The 27,549-nt window shown below is 45.1% G+C and overlaps 1 protein-coding gene across 2 annotated transcripts in view; it reads left to right on the forward strand.

Annotated features, from left to right (window-relative positions):
• The window catches only part of ddx11 (DEAD/H (Asp-Glu-Ala-Asp/His) box helicase 11), an 85,643-nt gene extending 67,192 nt beyond the window's left edge, over positions 1–18,451 (forward strand). For both annotated transcript variants that reach the window (XM_041216427.1, XM_041216428.1), the window contains exons 22-27: positions 2,249–2,317; positions 3,109–3,209; positions 12,796–12,880; positions 17,073–17,148; positions 17,910–18,064; positions 18,285–18,451. In XM_041216427.1, the coding sequence (XP_041072361.1) occupies positions 2,249–2,317; positions 3,109–3,209; positions 12,796–12,880; positions 17,073–17,148; positions 17,910–18,064; positions 18,285–18,323 (525 nt within the window). In that variant the 3' untranslated portion in view covers positions 18,324–18,451. The remainder of the gene's footprint in view (positions 1–2,248; positions 2,318–3,108; positions 3,210–12,795; positions 12,881–17,072; positions 17,149–17,909; positions 18,065–18,284) is intronic.
• The last annotated feature ends 9,098 nt before the right edge of the window (positions 18,452–27,549 follow it).

Below are 27,549 nucleotides of genomic sequence, written 5' to 3' on the forward strand. Positions count from 1 at the left end.
AATGTGTTTGGCACAGCCGACCATACCATTGTCGTCCACTGCCTTTCCCCTGTTGCCCAGTTCATGGGGCTCCATTCCAACCTGTCTAAACATATGTACTCTGCACATGGGATACAGGGTAATTTGATAAGGTGGATTCAAAGTTGGCTTGGTTGTAGGAGGCAGAGGGTGATGACAGAAGGATGCCAGTGTCCAGTGGCGTTCCACAGGGATCTGTGCTCGGTCCCTTATTATTTGTCATTTATATAAACGACATAGTTGGTTATGTGGGGGATAGGATTAGTAAGTTTGCGGATGTCACAAAGATTGGCTGAGTGGTTAACAGTGAGGTTGAGTGCCTTGGGCTACAGGAAGATATAGATGGGATGGTCAAATGGGCAGATAAGTGGCGGATGGAATTTAATCCTGAAAAGTGTGAGGTGATACACTTTGGAAGGAGTAATTTGACAAGGAAGCATTCACTTCTCTCAACCCCATGACCCCCACCCCCAGCCGACACTAATTCATGGATGAATTACAGCATATTCCAACTGAACGGTTTGAAGACCAAACCCGTCACTGAGTTCCCCCTCTGTACTCTTCCCACTGACTGCATTCCCTCCCAGATACTCATTTGAGCTGAGCCAGTTGGGCTAAAGCCTATTGTCCTTGTTTGATCCATAACCGGACAATACACCCAACATCTGTCCACCGCCAGGAAAGGTTGATCCAACTCCTAAGCATTACCCATCTTGGTCTTGCCTCTGCTGAAATGCTGATCCATGTGTTGTCTTCCCAGACTCAATTCCCTACATGCTGTCGTGGCTGGTCTCAATACTGGAGGCTCCTTTATCTCCAACCTGCCCTTATCACTGTTATTTGTATCATGTCCCACTTGCCCAACACCCATATCCTCGCTGATCTACACTGGCTTCCTGCCCCCCGCAAAAAATTGAACTTAAAATCCTCATCTTCATTTCTCTCCGTGGCCTCATCCTAAACTATCTTCTCTACCCTTACATCCTTCATCCTTTAATCCTTTAGCTCTGATTTTTTACGCATCCCCCGGCCTTGCCCACCCCACCCCCCCTCGGCCACCTGAGCCCCTCCCCTGCCTTGATGGCAGAAACTTCAGTCACCCCTGGAGTTCTCTCCCTGAACCCCAACTCTCTCATTCTCCCTCTATCTTTAGAAACTGCCTCAAAGCCCAGCTTTTGAAGTAAGCATTCAATCTCCTCTCCCCAGTGGCTGGAAATGCAGTCCCTTTTTCCTATTTCTCCTTTTGACGGCTGCTTATCGGATGAAGACTATCTCTGAATTGAAGGTTGAAATTTGTTTAAGGGGTAAGGGGGAGATGGTGGCGTAGTGATATTTTCACTGGACTGGTAATCCAGAGGCCCAGGATAAGGCTCTGGGGACCTGGGTTCAAATCCCAATATTGAAATTGAATTCAGTAAACATCTGGAATTAAAGAAGAAGTCTGATGGTGACTATGAAACCATTGCCAATTGTCGTAAAAACCCATCTGGTTCACTAATGTCCTTTAGGGAAGGAAATCTGCTGTCCTTACCTGGTCTGACCTACATGTAACTCCAGCTACACAGCAACATGGTTGACTCTTAAATGCCCTCTGAACAAGGGCAATTACAGATGGGGAATAGCAATGCCCGCATCCCATGAATGAATAATAAAGAAAAGGACATCCCTTTGAAAGAAAGTGGGTACCAAATGGGTAGAGTAGCAGACCCTGTCCATGCTTCTTTTCCATGGGAATGTGATGATGGGGCAGGGAGTAGGTGGGAATGTGACAATGGGATGGAGAGGAGTGTGGGAGTGGAGATGGGAATGTGACGTTGGGGTGGGGAGGAGTGTGGGAGTGGAGATGGGAATGTGACAATGGGGTGGGGAGGAGTGTGGGAGTGGAGATGGGAATGTGACGATGGGGCAGGGAGGAGTGTGGGAGTGAAGATGGGAATGTGACGATGGGGCAGGGAGGACTGTGGGAGTGGAGATGGGAATGTAACGATGGGGTGGGGAGGATTGTGGAAATGTGATGTTGGGAGGAGCATGAGGGTAACTGATCTGCTCCCACCCATTCCACGCCTGCGCCTAATCTGAATTTCAAACCTGTTGTTTAGCTTGTTACCCCACACTACCTGCATTAGAAACTTGTTGCTGTGTGAGTTTCGTTTCTTTAATGCTAGCAAATAGCTGGATGAATCCTTGACTTCCAGGATGATAAATTGCTTTCTTTGATTTGGTGCCATAGATTTTCCAGGAGCCTAAAAAGGCCAGTCAAGTGGAACAGGTGCTCTCTGAGTACTCTAGATGTATCCAGGTATGTAGGGTGGAATGCTTCCAAACCCACATTGTTTGCTTGTTCGTGCTTGAGTCAAGCACTCTTCAATTTTGATGTTTTTTGTAATATGCTGTCAGAGAGTGGAGTAAAAAAGCCTGAGGAGAATACGGAGTTTAAAATCACCTCTTGAATAAGATTTATTGCCCACAGAAGACTTTGTGTAGTTCAGAACAAAGTGGAAGATGGGCTAGGCCACCAGCACAAGGCATCCACTTGTACTTTGCAAGTTGAAAGTTGTATGGTTGACCTGGGTGGGGGTCATAGTGACAGAGACCAGGCATGGGCTGCATGTGTGGGAATATTGCAACTGTACTTCCAGCCTTTAGGGATGGGCAATAAATGCTGGCTGAGCCAGCAACGCTCACGTCCCATGAATGAATACATTTTTTTTAAAAGGCCTCTGCAAGAAAGCGGGGAGGTACCCTAGAGCCCCATTCCTGACTTGTATCCACCAATTCCTGTTGGCAGCAGCAACAGGTAGGGGACAAGGCTGGGCTGTGAGTACTGCCCTTACGACTGAACAGCCTGGGCAAGGTACCAGTGGGCTGATCTGTATCCCAGAGAGAATCAACACCTTCAAAAAAAAAAAGGCTCAGTCATAGTTAAGAGGTGCCTGAGGTGATAGGATCTCAAGTCTTTGATATGATTGGATAGGAACAGAGATTGAGAAGAAGCTTATTGATCCATGTTAGAGAGAGGAAAGCGAATCTCGAGGTTGATGTTTGGAACTCTGGCCGCAGTAGTTTAATTTATTTTCTGGTGACCTACAGCATTCGAACCAATTGCCAGGCCTGGTCACTGGGGGTCTGCTCTTCTCTGTGGTTGGGGGAAAGATGAGCGAAGGCATCAACTTCTCAGATGACCTAGGCAGGTAGGAATTAATAATCTGAATGCTGCACAATTCCTCTGGTTTGATTTTTCTCCAAACAGACAGAAGTGTTACTGATACCAATGTTGGATTTTGCTTCCCCCCCCCCCCCCCCCCCCCCCCACCACTAAGACAGTGCACCAGGATTGGCTCTCGTGGATTAACCATCGTAGGATCCAACAAAAATGCTGGTTTATAAAACAATAGATTAGGATTGCCATCAATCTCCAGAGTCTGAATGTGAATTGTCAGTCAGGACCTGTATCTTTGAAGTATTCTACAATTCTTGCACAAATCCAACTAACCAGGGCGATACTGGATTGATAGACCGTGCTTTTCACACACTGATTTACAGCAGATCCTCCTTTGCAGCCTGTGTGGCCTTGGAATTTGCGAATGAGACTCAGGCCATTCCAACATTTGGAGCTTGGGGGAAAGACCTACAGAACTGGTCACGGGATTAACTACTGTTTATGTCAGGATCAACACTTCCATGGTCTGCTAACGGCCCGTTACCCTGCTGTTTTTGCATTTTACTGCCAAGCAGCATGTTGAGCAGCTGCATTCATTTAACATGCTATTAACAAGCTCTCGTAATCCCACTCTATGATTTAACAAACGAAATGCGCCCACCCTGCTCTCTCCCCTTGCCCACAGCCTTACCACTCTGCCACGCCGCATGCATACACAGCCACTAAACACGTGTGAGCTTTGGTGACTGCAAAGAAGCTATTTGATCAAGGAGGTTGTTGTTGCCAAATCCAGTCTTATGTTTGCCCGATAACCATACAGCATACACCTGTAGCGGGACCCTCTGCTTAGGAATGATGAGCAGAAACCCAACAAATGTCTTCCCAACCCAGAGCAAATTGTTGCCAGCTAGGAATTAATCTCTTCCATCCTTTTCAGGTCCAAAGTGGATGACCTCATACTTGCCTATGTTGAAATCCATTTGCCAGTTTTTCCCATGCACTTACTTTATTAATATCTGTTCATAACTTTTAATATCTGTTCATAATTTTATGCTCCTGCCCTCACAATACCTCCTATATTTGTATCATCAGCAAGCTTGAATATGTGTCTTTCTATCCAATTGTTTAAGTCATGAATAAATATGATGGATCGTTGAGGCCCCAACTTAGTCACTCACAGTTGGATCCCAAGCCAGATGGTGAAGTGTGAAATCAAATCCTTTATTTGACAATAGGTTTATTCACAAAATGCAGCACTGCATTTGTCTGCCTTCCACCTACCACCCCCAGCGTGCCAGCAGTCTCTATTTATACTTTTTTTGAGTATACCAACAAAATAAAAGAATTAACAATGAACAAATTAACCAGTTAGACAAATTGATAGCCCCTAAAGGGCACTGTAATGAAAACATAGAATTTTAAAGGAACCTTATCGACAAATTAAGATGTCATTTTGGGGGCTGATGAAGCACCCCAGCCCCTGCAGAAGGCCTCGAGCATACCAGTGGACACCTAGGTGCAAACGTAGCACGGAAGAGGGGCAGACAGTTGGACCAGGCAACCCTTTGATTGCCCACTACCTGGACCTGTTAATGGCCACCTTGGCCAGGCCCAGGAGCAGGAGCAGGAGCAGGCTAACAAGGATGTCCTCGTCCTCCTCCTCCTCCCTCCCTCCCTCCCTCCCTCCCTCCTCCCTCCTCCCTCCTCCTCCTCCTTCTTTCCCAGCCAAAGATCAGGAGCATGGAGCTTAAGTGCAACCAAAACTCAAGGAACCACCCTTTCAAAAGTCTCTATTTATACTGTTTTGGAATACAAGACCAATTAACCAAAGGTGAAACTAAGATTGATGAAGCGTTGCAGCCCCCGAGATGCCCACCAGTCATAGAAGGCCACAAGTGTACCAGTGGACACCATATGAAGTCTCTATTTATACATGTTCTGAGTACTCAGTTAAACAATGCCCTTCACCTGTGTACGTTAACGTTATAATTAACATGCCATTAACAGACAAGGCCTGCCAATTAGAGTAACCAATTAGAGCCTATTACCCCTACTCTGTCTCCTGTCACTCAACTAATTTCCTCACCAGGTCAATAATTTCAATTCTATGAGCTTCAACATTAGCAAACAATCCCTTACGAGGGACTTAATTAAATATCTCCTGGAAGATCATATAAATAATGTTCATTGATATTTTCCTGTCCACTACTTCAGTCACCTCTTTAAAAAATTCATTCAGGTTCATCAGGCATGACCTACCCTTTACAAATCCATCCTGCCTCTCTGATCAGCTAAAAATTTTCAGTCATTCCACCCTTAATCAAGACTCTTGTAATTCTCATCAACAGATGTCAGATATAATTCCTTGGCTTTCCTCTGTCTCCAGTAGAGTGACAAGCAGTTTTCCAATCTAAAGGAACAGTTGCCAAATGGAGAGAACTTTGGGCATCTGCAATGTTCTCACCTACTTCCTTTAAAACCATACTTCAGAGATCAGAAAAACAAATGGTCCTGACATTTGTCTCTCTAGTGCCACTGTTTTCTTCATTACTAGCCTCTACAGCCTTGGACCAACATGGACAAAAGGGGTGAGGTGAAAATAACTGCCTTTGAGATCAAGGCAGCATTTGACCTAGTGTATCAAGGAACCCTAGCAAAATTGGAGTCAATGGGAATCGGGGGGTGGGGGGGGGGTGGGGGCAGCTTTCCACTGGTTGGAGTCCTACCTAGCACGAGGGAAGATTTTTGTGGTTGTTGGAGCTCAATCATCCCAGCTGCCGGACATCACTGCAGGAGTTCCTCAGGGAAGTGTCCTCGACTCAACCATCTTCAGATGCATCAATAACCTTCCCTCTATCATAAGGTCAGAAATGGGGATGTTTGCTGGTGATTGCACAATGTTCAGCACCATTGTCACCACTCCTCAGATACAGAAGCAGTCCATGGCCATATGCAGCAAGACCTAGTTGACATTCAGGCTTGGACTGATAGGCAAGTAACATTTGTGCTACACAAATACCAGGCAATGACCATCTCCAACCCTCTCCCCTTGACATTCAATAGCATTACCATCGCTGAAACCTCACTATCAACATCCTGGGGGTTACTATTGACTAGAAACTGAACTGGACCAGCCATACAAAATACTGTGGCTGCAAGGGCAGGCCAGTGGCTGGGAATTCTGTGGAGAGTAACTCGGCTCCTGACTCCCCATAGTCTGTCCATCATCTATAGGGCACAAGTCAAGAGAGCGATAGAGTACTCTCCGCTTGTCTGCATGTGTGTAGCTCCAACAACAGAGTCCAGAAGCTCGACCTCATTCAGGGCAATGCATCCCTCTTGACTGGCACTCATTCCACCACCTTCAACATGCACTCCCACCACTGACGCACAGTAGCAGCCATGTGTACCAACATATGAACTAGGTGCAGGAGTAGGCCACTCAACCCCTTGAGCCTGCTCTGCCATTCAATAAGATCATGGCTGATCTGATTGTAACCTCAACCCAACATTCCCGCCTACCCGTGATAACTTTTCACCCCCTTGCTTATCGAGAATCTATTAAAAATATTTAAAGACTCTACTTTTACTGCCTTCTGAGGGCAACAGTTCCAAAGACTCACGACCCTCTGAGAAAAATATTCTCATCTGTCTTTCATGGGTGACACCTTATTTTTAAATAGTGACCCCTAGTTCTAGATTCTCCCACAAGAGGAAACACCCTTTCCAGATCCACCCCATCAAGACCTCTCAGGTTCTTATATGTTCAATCAAGTCACAGCTTACTGCTCTAAATTCCAGTGGATACAAGCCTAACCTGTCTAACCTTTCCTCAGAAGACAACCTGCCCAGTCTAGGTATTAGCCTAGTAAACCTTCTCTGAACTGCTTCCAATGCATTTATATCCTCCCTTAAATAAGGAGACCAATACTGTACACAGTACTCCAGATGTGGTCTCACCAATGCCCTTTATAACTGAGGCATAACCTCCCTACTTTGTATTCAATTCCCTTTGCAATAAACGAAAATATTCTATTAGCTTTTCTAATTATTTGCTGTACCTGCATATTAACTGTTTGCGATTCATGCACGAGGACACCCAGATCCCTCTGCATCTCGGAGCTCTGCAATCTCTCACCATTTAGATAACATTTTTTTATTCTTCCTGCCAAAATGGACAATTTTTCACATTTTTCCACTTTATACTCCATTTGCCAGATCTTTGCCCACTCACTTAACCCATCTATGTCCTTTTGTAGCCTCCTTATGTCCTCTTCACAGCTTACTTTCCTACCTATCTTTGTGTCATCAACAAATTTAGCAATCATACCGTCGGTCCCTTCATCCAGGTCATTTGCGTAAATTGTAAAAAGTTGAGGCCCCAGCACTGATCCCTGTGGTGCATTACTCATTTCATCTTGCCAATCAGAAATTACGTACATAAAAATTACAAACATATGAAATAGGAGCAGAAGTAGGCCATTCAGCCCTTTGTGCCTGCCCCTCCATTCAATAAGATCATGGCTGATCTGACTGTGGCCTCAACTTCACATTCCACTGACCCCTTGATTGTCCAGCCTCACAGAATTGTTCTACTCCATTGCTCAATATAATCAACACATCTCCAGCAACAATTTACTTTTCCCTCCTGGGAAGCTAGTTACTACCTCCTCTTCCTATCTGCATGCTGTCCTTCAGGTGACATCATTCACATAAATAATATCTTTCAGAAGAATGTTGCCATCTTCTGGTTCTGCCTGTTGACCATCTCCCTTGAACTCAGTCTTCGAATCATTAAGATGCCCAAAACTATTGTTTCCAGCCATTAGCAGAAACTTCAGTTCCTTGGGCCACAAGTTCTTGCCTGCCCTGTATGACTAGTGCAAAACCTTGCAGGCTTGTTCAAACCAAACCTATACTGCAAATATCTCAACCATATCCATCACCCAAGATCTCTTACTCATAAGATCATTTGCCTCCACAGCAGTGTCAGCAATACCCATATTCAGGTTTCCCACAACATCATCCTTGTTGGCTTCCCATCTTTCAGAAATCCAAGTTGTTCAAAACTAAGCTTCCCATGTCTTGTCCTGCTGTCTCTCAGCAAATTGCTCTTCCAGAACATGAGCCATTATGTCTATTCTCTGTTCCCTGTTAGCTAGATAATCTTCTATCCATGCCAATATGTTACCCCCTACACCACGAGCTTTTATTGTCTGCTATAACCTTTGATGTGGCACCTTATCAAATACCTTCTTGAAATCTAAGTACAGTACATCCACTGGTTCCCCTTTATCCACAGTATGTTACTTCTTCGAAGGACACCAGTAAATTGGTTAAACACAATTTCCCTGTCACCAAAACCATGTTGACTCTGCCTGATTACCTTGAATTACCAAGTGCCCTGCTATAACATCTTTAATAACAGCTGCTAATATTTTTCCTGAGACATGTTAGGCTAACTTGCCTGTAGTTTCCTGCTTTCTGACTCCCTCCCTTTTTGAATAATGGAGTTAAGTTCACTATTTTCAAATCTAATAGAACCTTTGCAGAATCTAGGGAATTTTGGAAAATTAAATGCATCAACTGTCTCACTAGCCACTTCTTTTAAGACCTATGCTGGAATCCATTAGGACTTGTCAGCCCGCAGCTCCAACAATTTACTCAGCACCACTTCCCTGGTGGTTGTAATTTTCCTGAGTTCCTCTCTTCCAATTCCTGATTTACAGCTATTTCTGGGATATTACTTGCATCCTCTATAGTGAAGACTGATGCAAAATACCTGTTCAATTCATCTGCCATCTCTTCATTTTCCCTTATTCATTCCCCAGGCTCACTCACTATAGGACCAATGCTCATTTTGTTAATTCTTTTCTTTTTTGAATAACTATAGAAACTCTTAATATTTGTTTTTATATTTCTAGCTAGCTTTCTCTCATACTCTGATTTTTCCCTCCTTATCAATCTTTTAGTCATTCTTTGCTGCTTTTTATATTCTGTCCAATCTTCCAACCTGCCACCCACCTTTGCTCAATTATATGCTTTCCCTTTAAGTTTGATACTATCTTTAGCATTTTAAGTTAACCACGGATGGTGGGTCCTTCCCTTGGAATTTTTCATTCTTGTTAGAATGTATCTATTCTGTGCATTCTGAAATATCTCCTTAACTGTCTGCCACTGCATCTCTATTGATCTATCCCTTAACCTAATTTGCCAGTTCACTTTAGTTAGCTCTGCTTCCATGCCCTTATAATTGCCCTTATTTAAGTTTAAAATACTAGTCTTGGACCCACTCTTCTCTCCCTCAAACTAAATGTAAAATTTGAGGTCATCAATTAATCCTATCTCGTGTCACAATACTAGTTCCCAATACTAGTATACCCCTTTTCTGCTTGGCTCCAGAACTTGCTGTTCTAGCAGTTATCCGGAAAACATTCTATGAACTCCTCATCTAGGCTACCCTTGCCCATCTGATTTTTCCAGTCCATATGTAGATTAAAATCCCCCATGATTATTGCTATACCTTTCTGACAAGCTCCTATTATCTCTTCCTTTATATTCTCCCACCATATAGTTACTGTTAGGGGGCCTGTACATCACTCCCACAAATGACTTCTTGCCTTTATCATTTCTCATCTCTACCCAAACCACTTCTACATCGTGGTTTTCTGAACTTGGGTCATCTCTCTCTATTGTGCTGATACCATCTTTAATTAACAGAGCCACCCCTCCACCTTATCCTAGCTTCCTGTCTTTCCGAAATGTCAAGTACCCTTCAATATTCAGGTCCCAATCCTGAAGCCATGTCCATGTAATGGCTATCAAATCATATTTATTTATTTCTATTTGCACTATCAGTTCATCTGTTTTGTTTTAAATGCTACATGTATTCAGATACAGAGCCTTTAGTTTTATCCTTCTATTTTTGTAACCTCTTGTTTACTCTTCAATTTGTGCTCTCTATCCCTTCCTGTCATAGCCTGTTTATCATTTCCCGTATTAATACTTTCCTCTCTTACATTGTCTCTACCCTTTGATTCACCACATGTTCCCAAATTTAATCCCTTGCCTCTGCTATTTGCCATCTACACGATGCACTGCAGCTCCCAGTTTGAAATTTACAAATGACCCCTAGTGTTTTGACAGAGAGAATTCCAGATTTACACCATCTTTTGTATGAAGAAGTGTTTCCTGACACTCCCCTGAATGGGCTAGGTCTAACTTAAGTTATCCATCCAAGGCTCCTTCGACAGCACCTTCCAAACCCATGACCTCTAACACCTAGAAGGACAGGGGCAGCAGATGCATGGGAACACCACCACTTGCAAGTTCCCCTCCAAGCCACACACCATCCTGTCTTGGAAATATATCACTGTTCCTTCACTGGCACTTGGTCAAAATCCTGGAACTCCCTCCCTAACAGCACTTTGGGTGTACCCACACCACATGGACTGTGGCGGTTCATGAAGGTGCCTCAAGGCAATTAGGGATGGGCAACAAATGCTGGCGATGCCCACACCCTGTGAAATAATTTTTAAAAAGCATTGTAATATAAGGTTGGTTTTACTCTGAAGGTTCAATACTGCGATATTCTTATACATAGTGTACACCATTACCTCCAAAAGGAAACATAGGCATGATCAATAATGAGAATAAGCTCTTTCACCCATTAGAGCTCACCCTCCAATTCCCATACTCTCACTGAAGTTTCACTTTCTCATCTCCTTGCTCCTATTGAAATCTGACCCTCCAAACCCCTAACTCTCCTGTTGATGCTCCTCTCTATCCCCCAACTCTTGTTGTGAAACCTGAGCATTATCAGTAAAAAGTGTAGAGGGGAGCAGAGAGTTGTAATGAGGCGTTAACAAGTTAAGTCAGTGGGTAAAGCCAAGGCAGTTGAGAGTTTACTTGTGGGGATGTGTGAAGTCTACCACTTTGGAGCTAAGAAAACCAGATGAGAGTATTTTCTAAATGGTGAGAAGCCAAAGAAGGAGGAGCAGAGAGATTTAGAGGTCAGGGTACCCAAATCACTATAATTCAGTGGAAAGTTACAAATATAATGAAAACGTGTAATGGAGAGTTAACCTTTGTCTCAAGAGGAAAGGTTGAAAGTTATGGTCGTTATATAAAGCTCTGGCTAGTCTCCCATTTAAAAGCACTGCAGTCAGTACTGGACACCGTAGGAAGGATGTATTAGACTTGGAGGGGGTGCAGTGCAGATTCACCAACACAATACCAGGGCTAAAAGGATTAAATTATGAGAACAGGTTGCATAGGCTAGGTTTATGTTCCCTTGAATATAGTAGATTAAGGGCTGATCTACCTGAGGTATTTAAAATGATAAATAACTTGATAGGATTGACAGAAACTATTTGGTGGGCAAATTCAGAACATGGATGGATAACTTAAATTAGACCTAAGTGTCAGGAAACACTTCTACATACAAAAGATGGTAGAAATCTGGAATTCTCTCTGTCAAAACGCTAGGGGTCATTTGTAAATTTCAAACTGGGATTGATAAATCTGTGATAAACAAGGGTATTAACGGATGTGAATCAAAGGCGAGTTGATGGCGTTAAGATACAGATCGGACTTGAATGGTGGAATAAATTCGAGGTGTTGAATATTCATGTTCCCTGCCCTTAGCACCCAACCATCTGTCTGGTGTCTGTGTCTTCCCTCCCCTGCCCAGCAGATTTTTCATGAAACTTCTCACTGAGCAAATCTGCTTTAAATTGACTTTTACTGGCTTAAATGAATGTCCCTTGGTCCCCCTGATCTGACTTGCCCTGAAGTAAAATTCTGGGTTTACTTGAACAGTAGTACGTGTAGCCATTTCTTCACCTTAACAAGATCCCTTGTTGTGTGTCTTTGCCCCAGACTAACTGACGCCTCGCAAATCCCCTTTACATTTGGAAAAATTCTTGTTGCTCTTTTCCCAGCACATTGAGCCTTGTTACAATGTGGCGTGACCAAAATCCATTGATGGAGAGCAATCTAATTAATGCCTCGTCAAGCCCAGGCACAACTCCAGAAACTTTTTATCAAGTGATTGCACAGTTTGCTGCCAGAGTACAATTCTTCACATTTGTAACTGGGAAATATCATTGCATTTGTTCATTTGCATTATAACAATAACTTGCATTTATATATCACCTTTAGTGTAGGTGCTTCACAGAAGCATTATTGGACCAAGTTTGGCACCGTGTCATATTGGGAGAGATATTGGGACTGACAATAGAAACACAGAGATCTCAGAGGGTTGTAGGGCTGAAGGAGGTTACAGGGATAGGGGCAAGATCAAGGAGGGATTTGAAAATGAGGATGAGAATTTTTACTTTGAGTCTTTGCCAACCTAGCACAGTGAACATGAGGGGCATGGGTGGATGAGACTTGGTGTGTAAATGACCTAAGATAGTGAAGTGCATCCTATGTCACAATTGCTGACCTTACCTTAGTCCCCTCTACCAATTTGGAAAGCTGACAAGGTTTCAGCATCCAAGGTCATTCACATCGATGAGAAACAACCAACCTCCCAGTTCCCTGGAACTTTCTCTGAACTGTATCTGCCTTGAACCAATCTTCATCTATTACCTTACCAATGTGTTGTGTTACAGGTGTGTGGTAATGGTCGGAATGCCGTTTCCCAATGTGAACTCGCCGGAGCTGCAGGAGAAGATGGCTTATCTGGATAAGATCCTGGTATGTTGTTACTGGGCCTGAGCACAAATCCCTTCATAAACCCAGGAGTTGGGAGCACTTGTGTAAAGTTTCCCAGGTGCAGTGTGGGACTCCATTCTGGATCCAGCCACACACTGTCACCCTGAAGTCACCACTCTTTCTTTCGTGTGTGGTAATTATGTTGATAGCTAGCGTGTGGTTCAGAATACCAGCAACAGCGCGGATTCAATTCCTAGTCCAACTGAGGTAGATTTGGGTCCTGCCTTGTCTGCTTCTGAGGGTGCAAGGCAATGACAAGCCATCACTGACAAAAACCAGCCAAGAACACGGCTCAGGCTGAAATATCAGCAGACAAAGAGCCAAGAACCAGCCTTCAGGCAGAGCACACAATGACAGTATTTGTTTAGTTTTGTTAACTTGTGGTTTCAGTTTGAAGTATGGGCCCATGATCGTCTGTGACAGGGATTCACAACAAGGGACCGCTTCCAAATTTATATCTTCACACAATTTATGTTTTGAGTTAAATTTATTTTGAAATTTTAATACTTAATATAAACATATATACCCTTTTCCACTATCTCAACCACCCCTGAAGGTGCTGACTCTCTCCCCCTCCCCTGAAGGTGCTGACTCTCTCTCCCCCTCCCCTGAAGGTGCCGACTCTCTCTCCCCCTCCCCTAGAGGTGCCGACTCTCTCCCCCCCTCCCCTGAAGGTGCTGACTCTCTCTCTCCCCCTCCCCTGAAGGTGCTGACACTCTCTCTCCCCTCTCCCCTGAAGGTGCCGACTCTCTCTCCCCCTCCCCTGAAGGTGCTGACACTCTCTCTCTCCCTCCCCTGAAAGTACTGACTCTCTCTCTCCCTCCCCTGCGTAGGGCCGGCTCTCCCTCCCCGTCCCCTGCGCGGGGCCAGCTCTCCCTCTCTTTCCCCCTCCCCTGCGCGGGGCCAGCTCTCCCTCCCCCTCCCCTGCGCGGGGCCCGCTCTCCCTCCCCCTCCCCTGCGCGGGGCCAGCTCTCCATCCCCCTCCCCCACGCGGGTCTGGCTCTCTCTCCCCCTCCCCCACGCGGGGCTGGCTCTCCCTCCCCCTCCCCCACGCGGGGCTGACTCTCCCTCCCCCTCCCCCACGCGGGGCTGGCTCTCCCTCCCCCTCCCCCACGCGGGGCTGGCTCTCCCTCCCCCTCCCCCACGCGGGGCTGACTCTCCCTCCCCCTCCCCCACGCCGGGCTGGCTCTGGCTCCCCCTGCCCCACGCGGGGCTGACTCTCTCTCCCCCTCCCCCACGCCGGGCTGGCTCTGGCTCCCCCTCCCCCACGCGGGGCTGACTCTCTCTCCCCCTCCCCCACACCGGGCTGGCTCTGGCTCCCCCTCCCCCACGCAGGGCTGGCTCTCCGTCCCCCTCCCCCACGCGGGGCTGGCTCTCCCTCCCCCTCCCCCGCGCGGGGCTGGCTCTCCCTCCCCCTCCCCCACGCAGGGCTGGCTCTCTCTCCCTCTCCCCCACGCGGTTCTGGCTCTCCCTCCCCCTCCCCCATGCGGGGCTGACTCTCTCTCCCTCTCCCCCACGCGGGGCTGACTCTCTCTCCCCCTCCCCCACGCGGGGCTGGCTCTCTTTTGAACGATTGTAATGGGCCTGGAGGGAATCTGAAGTGAAGTGAAAATGAAGAAGTAACAATATAAATCAAGTAAGTGTAGCCATATCGTGAGGATTAAGAGACTGAATGAGCTACTTAATGAACAATGCTTGCTGGGTGGTAGTGATGGTGGTGCCATGCCTTTCAATGCCAATTCCAACCAGCAAGAGCAGCATCACCTTCAGACTCCTCACCTTTTGTTCCAGTGCCTCCTTGATAATAGTAACTTCGCTGTCTCCACCTGTAGGCAGCATGTCTTCACCCATGAAGATTTGAGCAGCTGCCCAAGCCTCTTAGTATTTATTGATTCTTGATGTACACATTATGCGCTGACTAGTAGGCAGAGTAAGTTTATGCAGCATGAGCAGGTATGTACCTGGCAGTCTGGTAGTGTGGCATGTGGTGTGTGTGCTTTGTACCATTGCAATAATGCATAATTCGCATGCTGCCCTGAACATGAAATGTAGAGCTGCAAACATTTGCACTAAATCGTGACTGTGGTCATGATGACATATGCAAATTGCTGCTACAATGTCTCTCAGTCTCAACTCTGGAAAAATTATTCTGGAATGAAGAAGGCCGGGGAGATTGATAAAGGATTGAAAAATCCTTGGAAGTGGAATGTGTTGGAGACAAAAGTGAACGTTTGCTCCAAAGAACTTGATTATAGAATAAGTGGTTTGAAAGCTGTAAAGCAGAATGCACATTTGAAGAAGCACCAATCAGAGTTGCATGATCGGAGAACCTATACTCATCTGCCAGGTACCAGTGGTAACGATGATGCTGCAACTTATGGTTTCCGAGACTTGTACACCTACAGTCAGCAAAGCTAGTCACCGTTTGAAACCTTATCCCGCCCGTGGATGAGGTTTCATTAAAAATGCAAAGGCCACCTGGCCTAGTAGCTTGCCTGCCAACCGAATGGTTGGACAGCAGCGAAAAGCTCAATTTAATTGATTTAAGAGCCTTCATAGGCCTCTTAATTGTCGGCAGGCGCACTGATGCCTCTTGCACGTACCCACCGACCAACATCGCAATAGTGCACGATGACGTTGGAACGCTCGCCCAATGTCATCGCGCACTATTTCACTCCCTTTCGGGTCAAAAATTTCTGCATAAAGCAGAGAAATAGATCTCATTGGATGTTGCATCAGAGATGCTTCCCCCTAGACAGGTGGTCCTTACAGTAAAACTTGTTGCACAGAGCCCTGAAAGTCAGGTTATCAAAATATTCTTGGAGCAGGTTACAGGAAGACTACCTAGCTGCAGCAAGATCGCTACTGTTGGAAACAGGACTCTGAAGATCCACTAGCAAGATGCCATCCCCTAACTTTGAAATACCTCAAGACTGTGCCAGAAATCATTCAAAAAGTCATGACAGATGAGGAAGATGATGATTTATCTGTTGTAAGTACACAGGTATCACATTGACTAAAACATTGGAGTCATGCAGGAATGTATGAGATTAGATGTTTGGTGGGCAAAGATATTTGTTAGTAACAAGTACTCATTGCCATCAGAAGTTGCCAAGGCTGCTCCTAGTTGCTTGCCATAGACCCCAAGTTGAATGTTCATTCAGCTCAATAGGTAATGTTATCCATGCAGAGACTTGTAGGTTGGACATTTCAACATGTAAACCATGAAGTATGTGCTCGGGGGCCCAAAAAATTGCTCGAGGCATCTAGGAGGAAGAGCATTCAGTATGACCCAGTAAAGTAGTCTCTTGTCTAGGAACCTTCAAACAGCAAATCGTCGGTACTTGGAGGAAAACAGGTGCTTGCCTGAGGTATCATCGCAGCAGACGGAAAAGTTACAAACCCAAATACAGAACTAAGTCCGGAATCTTTGGGTGGGCATGCAGGGGTGGGTGCACCCGCTCCCTCTCAGCCTCCCCCGGCAGGGAGAAAAGTCTCCCCCAGGTATCAAAAAGAAAAGTGGAGGAACTGATCAGTAAAGCTGCAATGAAGCCTAAACTAACATATAGTTCAGCTCTGCAGGAATTTTGAATAACTGTAGTGTGTCCAGAATCCCCAAAGTGATTCCTTTTGTGACCCACTTTTATTTGTGGATCAAACTATTTAAGGAAACATCTCTTTTTGCTGTGTGTCTGTATATCTAATTTGGTGTTCACAACCTGTGCCAGATTCCTGGTGCTATGTGGTCTGGACCATGAATGTAGATTGTAATGTGGTCTAAACCAGGAGTGAGGTTTGTAATGTGGTCTGGACCAGGGGTGTTGGTTTGAAATGTGGTCTGGACCATGGATGTTGGTTGGTAATGTGGTCTGGATCAGGGGTGTTGGTTTGTAATGTGGTCTGGACCATGGATGTTGGTTTGTAATGTGGTCTGGACCATGGATGTTGGTTTGTAATGTGGTCTGGATCAGGGGTGTTGGTTTGAAATGTTGTCTAAACCAGGGATGTGGTTTGCAATGTGTCTAGACCAGGGATATGCTTTGTAATATGGTCTTGTCCAGGGATGGGGTTTATAATGTGGTCTAGAACTGGGACTAGTTCATAATGTAATCTAGAACTGTGAAGGTATAAATATGGTATCTTCCTCGTTCACTTTTATATTTTAATTCTACAGCCAAAAACTGATGGGAAGAATCCAGGAAAACTACTTGTGGAAAACCTCTGCATGAAAGCTGTCAACCAGTCTATAGGTAGGTGACTACGTAACAGTCTGAGTAGATACTAGAATTCATCAACATAGCGCTGGGAGATATGAGACAGAATGAGGTCACGGTGCTAATATTCAGCTACATATGCCTATTCATTTTGACATTTGCATTATCTCTCCTCATCCTCTTCAACTCCTCTGTAGCCTTCAGCCTGGTGAACCACACTGTTCTCCTTCAAGACCTCCCATCCATTGTATAGCTGCTTGAGCGTGGCTTCCCTTGGTTTCACTTTTAGATGACCTTTGAGAATCCCCAGCAATGGCCTGACCTCCCATCCCTGCACTGTTGCTTTTGGAATCCCCAAGAATCTATCCTTGGTTTCCTCTGCTTCATCCACATGCTGTTCCTCGGGCACCACCATCAGCAGACATAGGGGTCAGTTTCCACATCTGCATCATCAACACTCAACTCTGCCAACCCACCAACACCCTCAACCCCTTCACTGCCCCTGCGCTGTCTGACTGGTTATCTGATTTAGCCTTAAAAGAGCCATGATTTCCTCTGGCTAAACTTGGGAAGACTGAATCCATTGACTTTTCACCCTTGTCCTCAGTCACGATCTCACTCCTTTAATGTTAGCCAGCAGCCTATTGAAATAATTTACCGGCTTGAAAGAAACAGTGCAGATCTGTGGGGGTGGAAGTGGTTTGCACTGCCTCCTGGTTCCCCGAGCCTGTCTTGTAGCATGTTTGTAATGAAACTGAGTGAGCATTCCTGTTGTTCATGCACCGTGCTGTTTACAGGGCGAGCCATCCGCCACCGGGAGGACTATGCTACTATTGTGCTTTTGGATCATCGCTACACCCGGCCCAACATTCTTAGCAAGTTGCCAACTTGGATTAGAGGACGAACACAAGTAGAAGCTTCTTTTGGACCCACCCTTAAAGCCATTGGAAAGGTGGGTTAACTAAGATGTTTAGCACCATTCAGACTGTGTTGGCAACATGGAGATAGGTAGCTAAGTTTATTATCACCAATAGAATAGAGAATGAATGATGTAACTCATTGATTTCAAAAATGATGCTCCTTTAATGCAATCACTTGGCTTGAGGAAGATTCTAGATCAGTATTGTTTTAAATGTTTATTGAGTCTCCATAATTTATTTTTTGTGTTGCAGTTCTTCAGAGACAAGAAGACCTCTGGAGATGTCGAGTAGCTGAAGGAGACTATTGCTGTGTTAATAACAGTCTTACTCCTGAATTTCAGCTGCTTCAAACCATTCCTTCAGTTACATAGCCCTTTTCCCAGTTGTATAAAAATGAAATAAAGTTGATTCTAATCCTTTTTTACTGCTGTTAGCTTTCTTGTGATTATTTGATATTTATCGGTTGAGTACTTTTATTCAGCCCTTCTGCAAAGTGTTTGTATTCTCTTTTGCTGAATCTCTCAATAATTAAAGATAGAGGTGGCCTCGTTTGTGTGGTAATCCTGTCACCTGACCTCCAAAGAATATGTCAGCCATTCGGATATAGCCTGAAGGTATCTGGCCATGTGTCCCCAGTCCTGGTTGTGATAGCACATGAACAAAGGCTGCAGAGCCCAGGAGAGAGGGAGAAAATTAAACGTGTAAACTTCAGAACAAAACCCGAGAAGGACAAACACAAAACTGTGGGACTCGGCTCACAGAGAGACATTGAATTGGGGTTCGGGTTCCTAGATTTTGTATAATGATAAAAGGTAAATCATGTAAACTTATTAATTGAAGTACAGGTGAACATTTTTACTTCCAATTCCTCTTAACAGAAGCAAAAGCAAAATACTGCAGATGCTGGAAATCTCAAATAAAACTGCAATTGCTGAGTATTTCCAGCATTTTCTCCTCTTAAGAGAACTGACTGAAGAGTGACTACTGTGTCTGAGACTTCTTGGCTGCTTACGATTGCTGCTTATTTCCAACTCATGTTACATCAACTAGTTCATTACATTAGCAATGACAAACCAGACTCTCCACTTACAGAATGCTAGTAATTGGAATGTCACAGCCATCAAAGACACACCTACAACATGGTCAATGCCAGCACAAGATTAAATTTGAAGGAGTACTTGGTAGACGTAATTAGCTGTCAGTTTAACTCGTCACAGGCTAAAGTTTAGTTGCTTGGTCACTAATGACATTAGGTGTTGATTCATTAGAGTCACATGATGTACAAGCTGATGGCTAACAAGTGAACCCCTTTGGACGGTAAGTGTTGTCCAGCTGGATGGGACTGCTCTCACCTGGCTCCAGTTTTACCTATCCCAGCCAGAGATTCACCATGCAGTGTTTCTCTTCCTGCTCCTGCACCATTACCTCTTGTGTCCCTCACCTGTTTCTCATATACACGCTGCCTCTTGATGATGTCATTTGAAAACGCAGCCTTAGTTTTCACATGTACGTTGATGACACCCAGTTCTAGCTCGCCCAACTCTGCCACTGTTGTTAAATTAGACTGCTTGTCTGATATCCAGTGCTGGATGAGCAACAATTTCTTTCAATTAAATATAGGGTTAGCCAAAGTCATTGTCTTCAGTCCCTGCTGCAACCTCTATCTGCCAACAGCCTGAGGCTGAACCACCCTGGTGTCATATGTGACCCCAAGATGAACTTCCAACCACCTCCCTGTGCCATGACCAAGCTGCCCATTTCCAGCTTTTTAACATTGTCCGACTCTGTCCCTGCCTCTGCTCGCCTTCTGCTAAAACCCTCAACTATGCCTATGTTACTTTACCTCTAGATTTGCCGATTCCTAGTCCAATGCGCTCCTGACCAGCCTTCCATATTTTACCCTCCATAAGTTTGAGGTCACCCAAAACTCTGCTGTCCAAGTCCTAACTCGCATGAGGTACTGTTCACCCACCACCCCTAAGCTCGCTGACCTAAACAGGTTCCCAGTAAAGCAATGCCTCAATTTTAAATTGTTATCTTTGTTTTCAATTCCTTCCATGGTCTTGACCCTCCCTAGCTCTGAAACCTCCAGTTCCACAAGCCACCAGAGATTTGCACTCGATCTAATTCTGGCCTCTTGAGCATTCCTGATTTTAATCCCTGCAGCATTGGCAGCCTTGCCAGCAGTTTCCTAGGCTCCAAACTCTTCAATCCCCTCCTTATATCTCTCTGCCTCTCCACCTCGCTCTCCTCCTTTAAAGATACTCCTTAAATCCTACCTCTTTGACCAAGGTCTTGTGCATCTGCCCTGCTCGTAGTGTAACTTTGCTTAACAATGCTCCTGTGAAGCACCTTGGGACATTTTATTACATTAAAGATACTACCTAAGTACAAGTTGTTGTTGTTGTTTCTGTCTAGCCAAGGTCAGTCATGTTTCTCTGAGATACTGTGCGGTCCAGCTGTCTGACTGAAGTGCTCCTTTCTTCCACTGTCACCTTTACCTGGTCTACCTATCCTTATTACAACAACGTGCCGTGAGATAGTGTCTTTAATGTAGAAAAGTATCCCATGTGGTTCATAGATGCATGAATAAAGATAAAGTGAAACCAAGCCAAAGAAAGATATTTGGAAGGATACCAAAATATTTCTCGAAGGTGTAGCAAGGACTGTATTAAGAAGTGTCATAAAAGGGGAAGGAGAGACAGAGAGGTCTAGCATAGTAATTTCAGAGCTTATGGCCTTGGCAGCTGGAGGCATGGCTACTATTGGGTTGGAGGGTGGAAGGAATGTGTCAGAATCGAAAGCTGGAGCAATAGTGTGTTCTCAGGAGCAGCTTATTGCTATTACAGAGATAGGAAAGGATGAGGCCAAGAAGGGATTTCAACAAGAGGCTCCAACACACTTTCTCAGGCCTTCAAGCTGCCTGTTGCTGTGCACAGCTAGGTGCCCCAGCGGTGTTGTTTGCTCTTCACATGATACAACCAGCCTCCTCTTAAAGGTAGGCTATACCTTTAGGGGAAGCTGCACAAGAGTATTGCTGCAATATAAATCACTGCAAAGCAGACCACGGGCCACACGGAGGGATCCAGAATAAAGGACATGGTACTGGAGGCATTAATGGTAGAGAGGCCCTCAAGGACCACCCCAGAAGGGAGTGAGACAGATTGACAGGGAGATCAACTCCAGGCATCTGAAACCAATGACCTGAGGCAACAGTGCCACAAGCAAGAAGTCAAATGACCTAACATGGATGGCCATCTTCACATGACACCTTCTTCTACCCATCACACCACCAGTCCCTCATCTGCTCAATGATCCACTCACCCAACAGCATTGTCTGGCACTCAAGACTCAACTCAAACATCCATATCCTCGCCATCACACAACTTAGCAATACTGCCAGCCTCTCACTGCCTCTGTTTACTTTCAGTAGGAGGAGATTCTGCTCTATTCTGGATCAGGCTGTGACAGGACCCACAGCATCCGACATCACTGGGGCTGATGCTATGTACCTGCCTTATGCCCTCCTCAACTCCCAGCACACCCTCATTCTGCTATCAGGCAGGATGTGCAAGCTGCTGATGGACCCCTTGCTTCCCACTCACCCCTCCAACCCCTCACACCAACCTTTCCTTCTCAGCTTCTGATTTCAGACATTCAAGAACTGCCACCTGTCCAGTCACAGAAGCTTCAGAAGGAGAGAGAGCTATAACACAGCATGGCGCAGCATTAGAATACTGAGTAAAATTCCAATTTTCCAAAGATGCCAAACATGGACAAAAGCAAAATACTGTGGATGCTGGAAACCTGAAATAAAAATAGAAGATGCTGAAAATACTCAGCAGGTCAGGCAGCATCTGTGGAGAGAGGAACAGAGTTAACGTTTCCAATCGTCCAAACTGAAATGCCCTAAAATGTTAACTTTGTTTCTCTCCACAAATGCTGCCATACTGGCTGAATATTTCCAGCATTTTCTACCAAACTTGGAGATAAACAGGAAGGATGATACCAATCGACTGCAACAGGACATAGGCTAGGAGAACAGGCAGACATGTGGCAGATGGAATTTAATGGAGAAGTGTGAGCTGATGCCCTTTGGCAGAAGGGTTAAGGAGAGACAATATAGACCTGATGGCACAGTTCTAAAGCACATGCAGGGACAGAGGGACCTGGGGGTTCATGTGCATAGATCCTGTGGCAGGACCTATTGAGAAAGCAGCAAAGTGTTTGGAATCTTAGGCTTCATAAAGAGAGGTATTGAGTACAAAAGCAGGGAAGTTATGCTAACCTTTATATAAACTTCTGGTTGAGCCACAGCTAGAGAATTGTGTCCAGAGCTGGTTGTCACACTTTAAGATGTGAGTGTCTTTGAGAGGGTGCAGAGGAGATTTGCCAGAATGGTTCCAGGGATGGGGGATTTTAGCTACAAGGTTAGGCTGGAGAATCCAGGATTGTTCTTGGAGCGAAGGAGATTGAGGGGCGTTTTGATAGAGGTGTAGAAGATTATGTCAGGTTTAGATAAGTTAGACAAGGAAAAGCTGTTTCCATTAGCTTATTGGGCAAGGACTAGGGGACACAGATTTAAGGCTCTGGGCAAGAGGAATGGGTGGGGGGGGGGCGGAATGATGAGGAAGAACATTTTGACAAAGCGAGTGGGAACGACCTGTAACACTCTGCCTATGAGGGGGTGGAACTGGGACTATTGGATGGATAATTAAGGAACTAAACTTGCAGGGCTTATAGTGACAGAGCAGGGGTGTGGAACTGACTGGATTGCTCTACAGAGAGCTGGCATGGGCTGAATGGCCTCATTCTGTGCCGTAATGACTCTATGACTGTACGATTCTATGCCTTTATGATACTAATGAAGAGGTCCTGTCACTTGCTCTGACTCTTGCAGCCATCAACTCAGGAACTTACCTCAGAGGCTACTATTGAATGGGGATCAATACATGGTCATTCTGGCTCGAGTGGCCTGCAGAACAGGCTTGTTTGCCAGAGGGTGAGGTCATGGAGTTCTGTTGCAGTGGACTTAGATGAGAGCCTTTGATGGGGCAGCATTCAGGGGAGCACTGGTGGATATGCACACAGCTTTCTGTCACTCTCAAGCTCCAACCTGACAGAGGACAGCGTGCTGAGCTTGACCTCTCTGCAGCATCTGCCCCATCTCCCTGTCATTCTGCAGACCCAGAGGCACTATCACTGCTGTCCTCCTACCAGTTGTAGCCTTTGTGTGGATAGGTCACCCAGTCCGCTTCCATCCCTGCAAGGATGCAGCAACAGTCCCTGTCAAATCCAGGAACTCACCATATTACCTCCAAAAACACTCCAGAGTACTTCCAGACAGATTGCAAAAAGTTCCAAGAGATTTCTTTACCTACAATTAGAATCCCTGGCCCTTTAAATAATGGTAGTGCAGAAGCCATATTGCAAGTTTTTTTCCCAAGACACTTCCTGCATGTGTCACCCAAATTTCTGGGATCCATTATCTGGTTGTGCTTTGTGAGGACACAGCTGCATGCACAACACTACACTGGTCTTACAGGAAGTGACCAATGCTGCTGTCTTCACATCATTTAGCCCGATATTGTAAAAGTTTGAAAAGGGGAATTGGATATATACCTGACAAGGAAAATTTTGCAAAGCTCTGGAGAAAAGAACTAGAGAGGGGGTGGGACCAATTGGATAGGTCTTTCAAAGAGCAGGTAGAGGCTTGATGGGCCAAATGGCTCCAGTGTGTGCTGTACCATTCTATGTGCATCAAGCCACATACACTATTGACCTATGACCTCCTCTTGCTGCATGGATAATGTTACAGAGAGCATAGACAATGCAGCTGCTCACGGCAATTGCTATACCCCGATTAAACATCAGAGCACCCACTAACACCAAGTGAGAAAGTGGAGAAACAAATAATCCACCCTGAACACTGGGATGTGTGTGTGCAATTCTCATCAGAGGAGAAATATTTCCCATGTTAAAAGACCCTTTTCTTCATTATTATTTAATAACATGTTGACGTATGGATTAGATGTTGAATTTCCAATGAACCACTTATTGGTGAACCTAAGTGTCACCTTCAAAGCAAGATCCCTCAGTGGGCTCTGTCTTCCTGTCGCTGTAAATCCTTCAGTCGCACAGTCCTCAGACATGTCTCATCCCTTCATCTCCAGCTAGCCCCAGCCACCAAGACCTCAAGCACTGTTATTGTGCAAATCTGTCCTGTGGCAGAGTATTTTTTAACCATCTATTCTAAATCCAGTTACATGATATGCAAATAGTTTAAATAATTGCCAAAATTATATCACCCTTAAGAAGACTTCTGAAATGGAAGCTGCAATGATGAAGTTCAAAAAGTTAAAAATCTTGAACAATCAGGCTTCCTGAAGAGAATGGTTGATTTTCCTATCACAATGCCCATGACGATTGGGACTATTATATGTCCTAGGCCCAACCATCTTCAGCTGCTTCATCAATGACCTTCCTTCCATCATATGGTCAGAACGGGGATGTTCGCTGATGATTGCACATGTTCAGCACAATTCTCGACTCCTCAGATACTGAAGCAGTCCATGTCCAAATGCAGCAAGACCTGGACAATATCCGGGCTTGGGCTGACAAGTGGCAAGTAACATTCACACCACACAAGTGCCAGACACTGACCATCTCCAACAAGAGCGAATCCAACCATCGCCCCTTGATGTTCAATGGCATTACCATCACTGAATGTCCCACTATCAACATTCTGGGGTTACCATTGACCAGAAACTGAACTGGACTAGCCATATAAATACTGTGGCTACAAGGGCAGGTCAAAGGCTATGAATCATGTGACGAGTAACTCGGCTCCTCAAAGCCTGTCCAGCATCTACAAGGCACAAGTCAGGAGTGTGATGTAAAACTCCTCACTTGCCTGGATGAGTGCAACTCCTACAACACTGAAGAAGCTGGATACCAGCCAAAACAAAGCAGTCCCACTTGATTGGCACCACATCCACAAACATTCACTCCCTGCACCACTGACGCACAGCAGCAGCAGCGTGTACCATCTACAAGATGCACTGCAGGAATTCACCAAGGCTCCTTCGACAGCACCTTCCAAACCCATGACAACTGCCATCTAGAAGGACAAGGGCAGCAGATAGATGGGAACATCACCACCTGGAAGTTCCCCTCCAAGTCACCATCCTGACGTGGAAATATATCTCCGTTCCTTCACTGTCACTTGGTCAAAATCCTGGAACTGTGGGTGTACCTACACCACATGGACTGCAGCAGTTCAAGGAGGCAGCTCACCACCACCTTCTCAAGGGCAATTAGGTATGGGCAATAAATGCTGGTCTAGCCAGTGAAGCCCACACCCAATGAATGAATAAAAAATTGATATAGAAAGAGTGAGATTTTCATCAAACCAGCTGTAATTCTGAAATATTCTGTCAAATACTTGTCACCCATTGCCTGGCTACTCTGTGGAACACTGTTCACATCGGGTGAGTGACTGTTGTTACTCTGAGGAATACTGCCCATGTTGAGGGAGCGACTATTGATACTCTGTTAAATTCTGTCCATATTATTATGACTGGGATGGGAGGAGTGTGTGAATTATCAAGCTCCACTACTCCACAGGCCATACCACTAATTTAAATGTTTAATATTCTCACCAAAATGGTCAATTTTGTACCTACACCCTTAGTATCCAGAAGAAAAGAGACTCTGACCAGGCTTCTTTCAGAAACTTAGAATGATTAATTTATTTTAAAACAAATCTTCTTTGAACAAGTTGCAAGTACTGGTTAACACACAATTGTAATCAGGAAGTCTAACTATCTATTTCTTCCTGAAGAGTTCCCCCAGCACACACAGACACACAGACACATATACTGACGCACAGACATACAGACACACATACAGATACGAAGACACACACACAGACACACATACAGACACAAAGACACACGCACAGACACACACACGCACAGACACACACGCATACACACACACAGACACACACACAGACACACATACAGATACAAAGACACACGCACAGACACACACGCGTACACATACACAGACACACGCACAGACACACACACGCACAGACACGCACGCACAGACAGACACGCATACACACACACACACACACACACACACACACAGATAAATGAAGGACAAACAGAGTCTCTGTGCAGAGATGGGCTTTGGAGGATGGGTGTTATAAAATAACGGATAAAGTCCACAGGGTCTCGACACTGTCACCCTGGAGTTCTCTTGTGTGAAGATGGGCCGCTAGTCCCAGTGGATGCCTGAAAGTTCCCACCACTGGTCTCAGCTTTGCAGGTCCAACTGCAGACTAGTTACACACAGGTGAGGGTTTCCTGGCTGCAGGTTGGTAGCCACACACAATTTTAGGCAAGGTAGAGATAGAGAGCCAGTCAAGGTAGCCTTCCTTCCCCAGCTTGTTCTCCAACAAGACTGCCTTCAAAACAAGCAGGTTCACAGCTTCAGTTTTTCCCTCTCTCCCATATCATTGCCTTTTGTCTCCCATCTTTTCGTTAATTAAAGTTACTTGCAGTTCAATGCAAACATACAACTCCTTCTCAAGTGCCACATAGGCTTGGCAATTTCTTGGAAGAGGCCTGCTTGTTTACAGTTCCAAGGTGAACTTATGAAAATATTTTTTTTAAATCCCAGGTTAGCATCCACATATCCAGATCATGCCAAATCTTTCCATTTTGTAAAAGAAAATGTCAGTCTTGAGAGATATGATTCTAATAGTATTGAGTAATTGTTATTACTTTGAGTTCCATATTGAGAGAGTTATTATTATCACTCTGAAATACTGCCTATATTGCATGAGTGACTATTGTTACTCAGAGTAATACTGTCCATATTGAGTGTGTGACTATTGTTATTCTGTGGAATACTGCCCATATTGGGTGAGTGACTAATGTTACTCTGTAGAATACTGCCCATATTGAGCGAGTGGCTATTGTTTTTCTGCAAAATACTTCCCACATTTTGGTGAGTGACTATTGTTATTCTGTGAAATACTGCCCATATTGAGTGAGTGATGATTCTTGCTCTGTCGAACACTGTCCGTATTAAGTGACCGTGGTTACTCTGAGAAATACTGTCCATATTGATTAAGCGACTATTGCTACCTTGTGAAATACTGTCAATATAGGGTGAGTGATTATTGTTACTCTGTGAAATAATGCCCATGTTGGTTTAGTGAGAGAATGAGGATGAAGGTATCAAACTCGGGGTGAGATACTGCTGGGTTCTTAAGCAAATTGATTTGGGAGTGACAAGGTATTGGAGATGTTGGCAGGCTTAAAAGTGGACAAATCTCCAGGTCCGGATGATTTGTGTCCCAGACTGCCGAGGGAGGCAAGGGAGGTGATCGCAGGGGCTCTGACCCAAATTTTTAATTCCTCTCTGGCTACAGGGGAGGTGCCAGAGGACTGGAGAACAGATAATGTGATTCTGCTATTTAAGAAGGGTTGTAGAGATAAGC

Source organism: Carcharodon carcharias, chromosome 21, assembly GCF_017639515.1.
Source record: "Carcharodon carcharias isolate sCarCar2 chromosome 21, sCarCar2.pri, whole genome shotgun sequence".
Lineage (NCBI taxonomy): Eukaryota > Metazoa > Chordata > Chondrichthyes > Lamniformes > Lamnidae > Carcharodon > Carcharodon carcharias.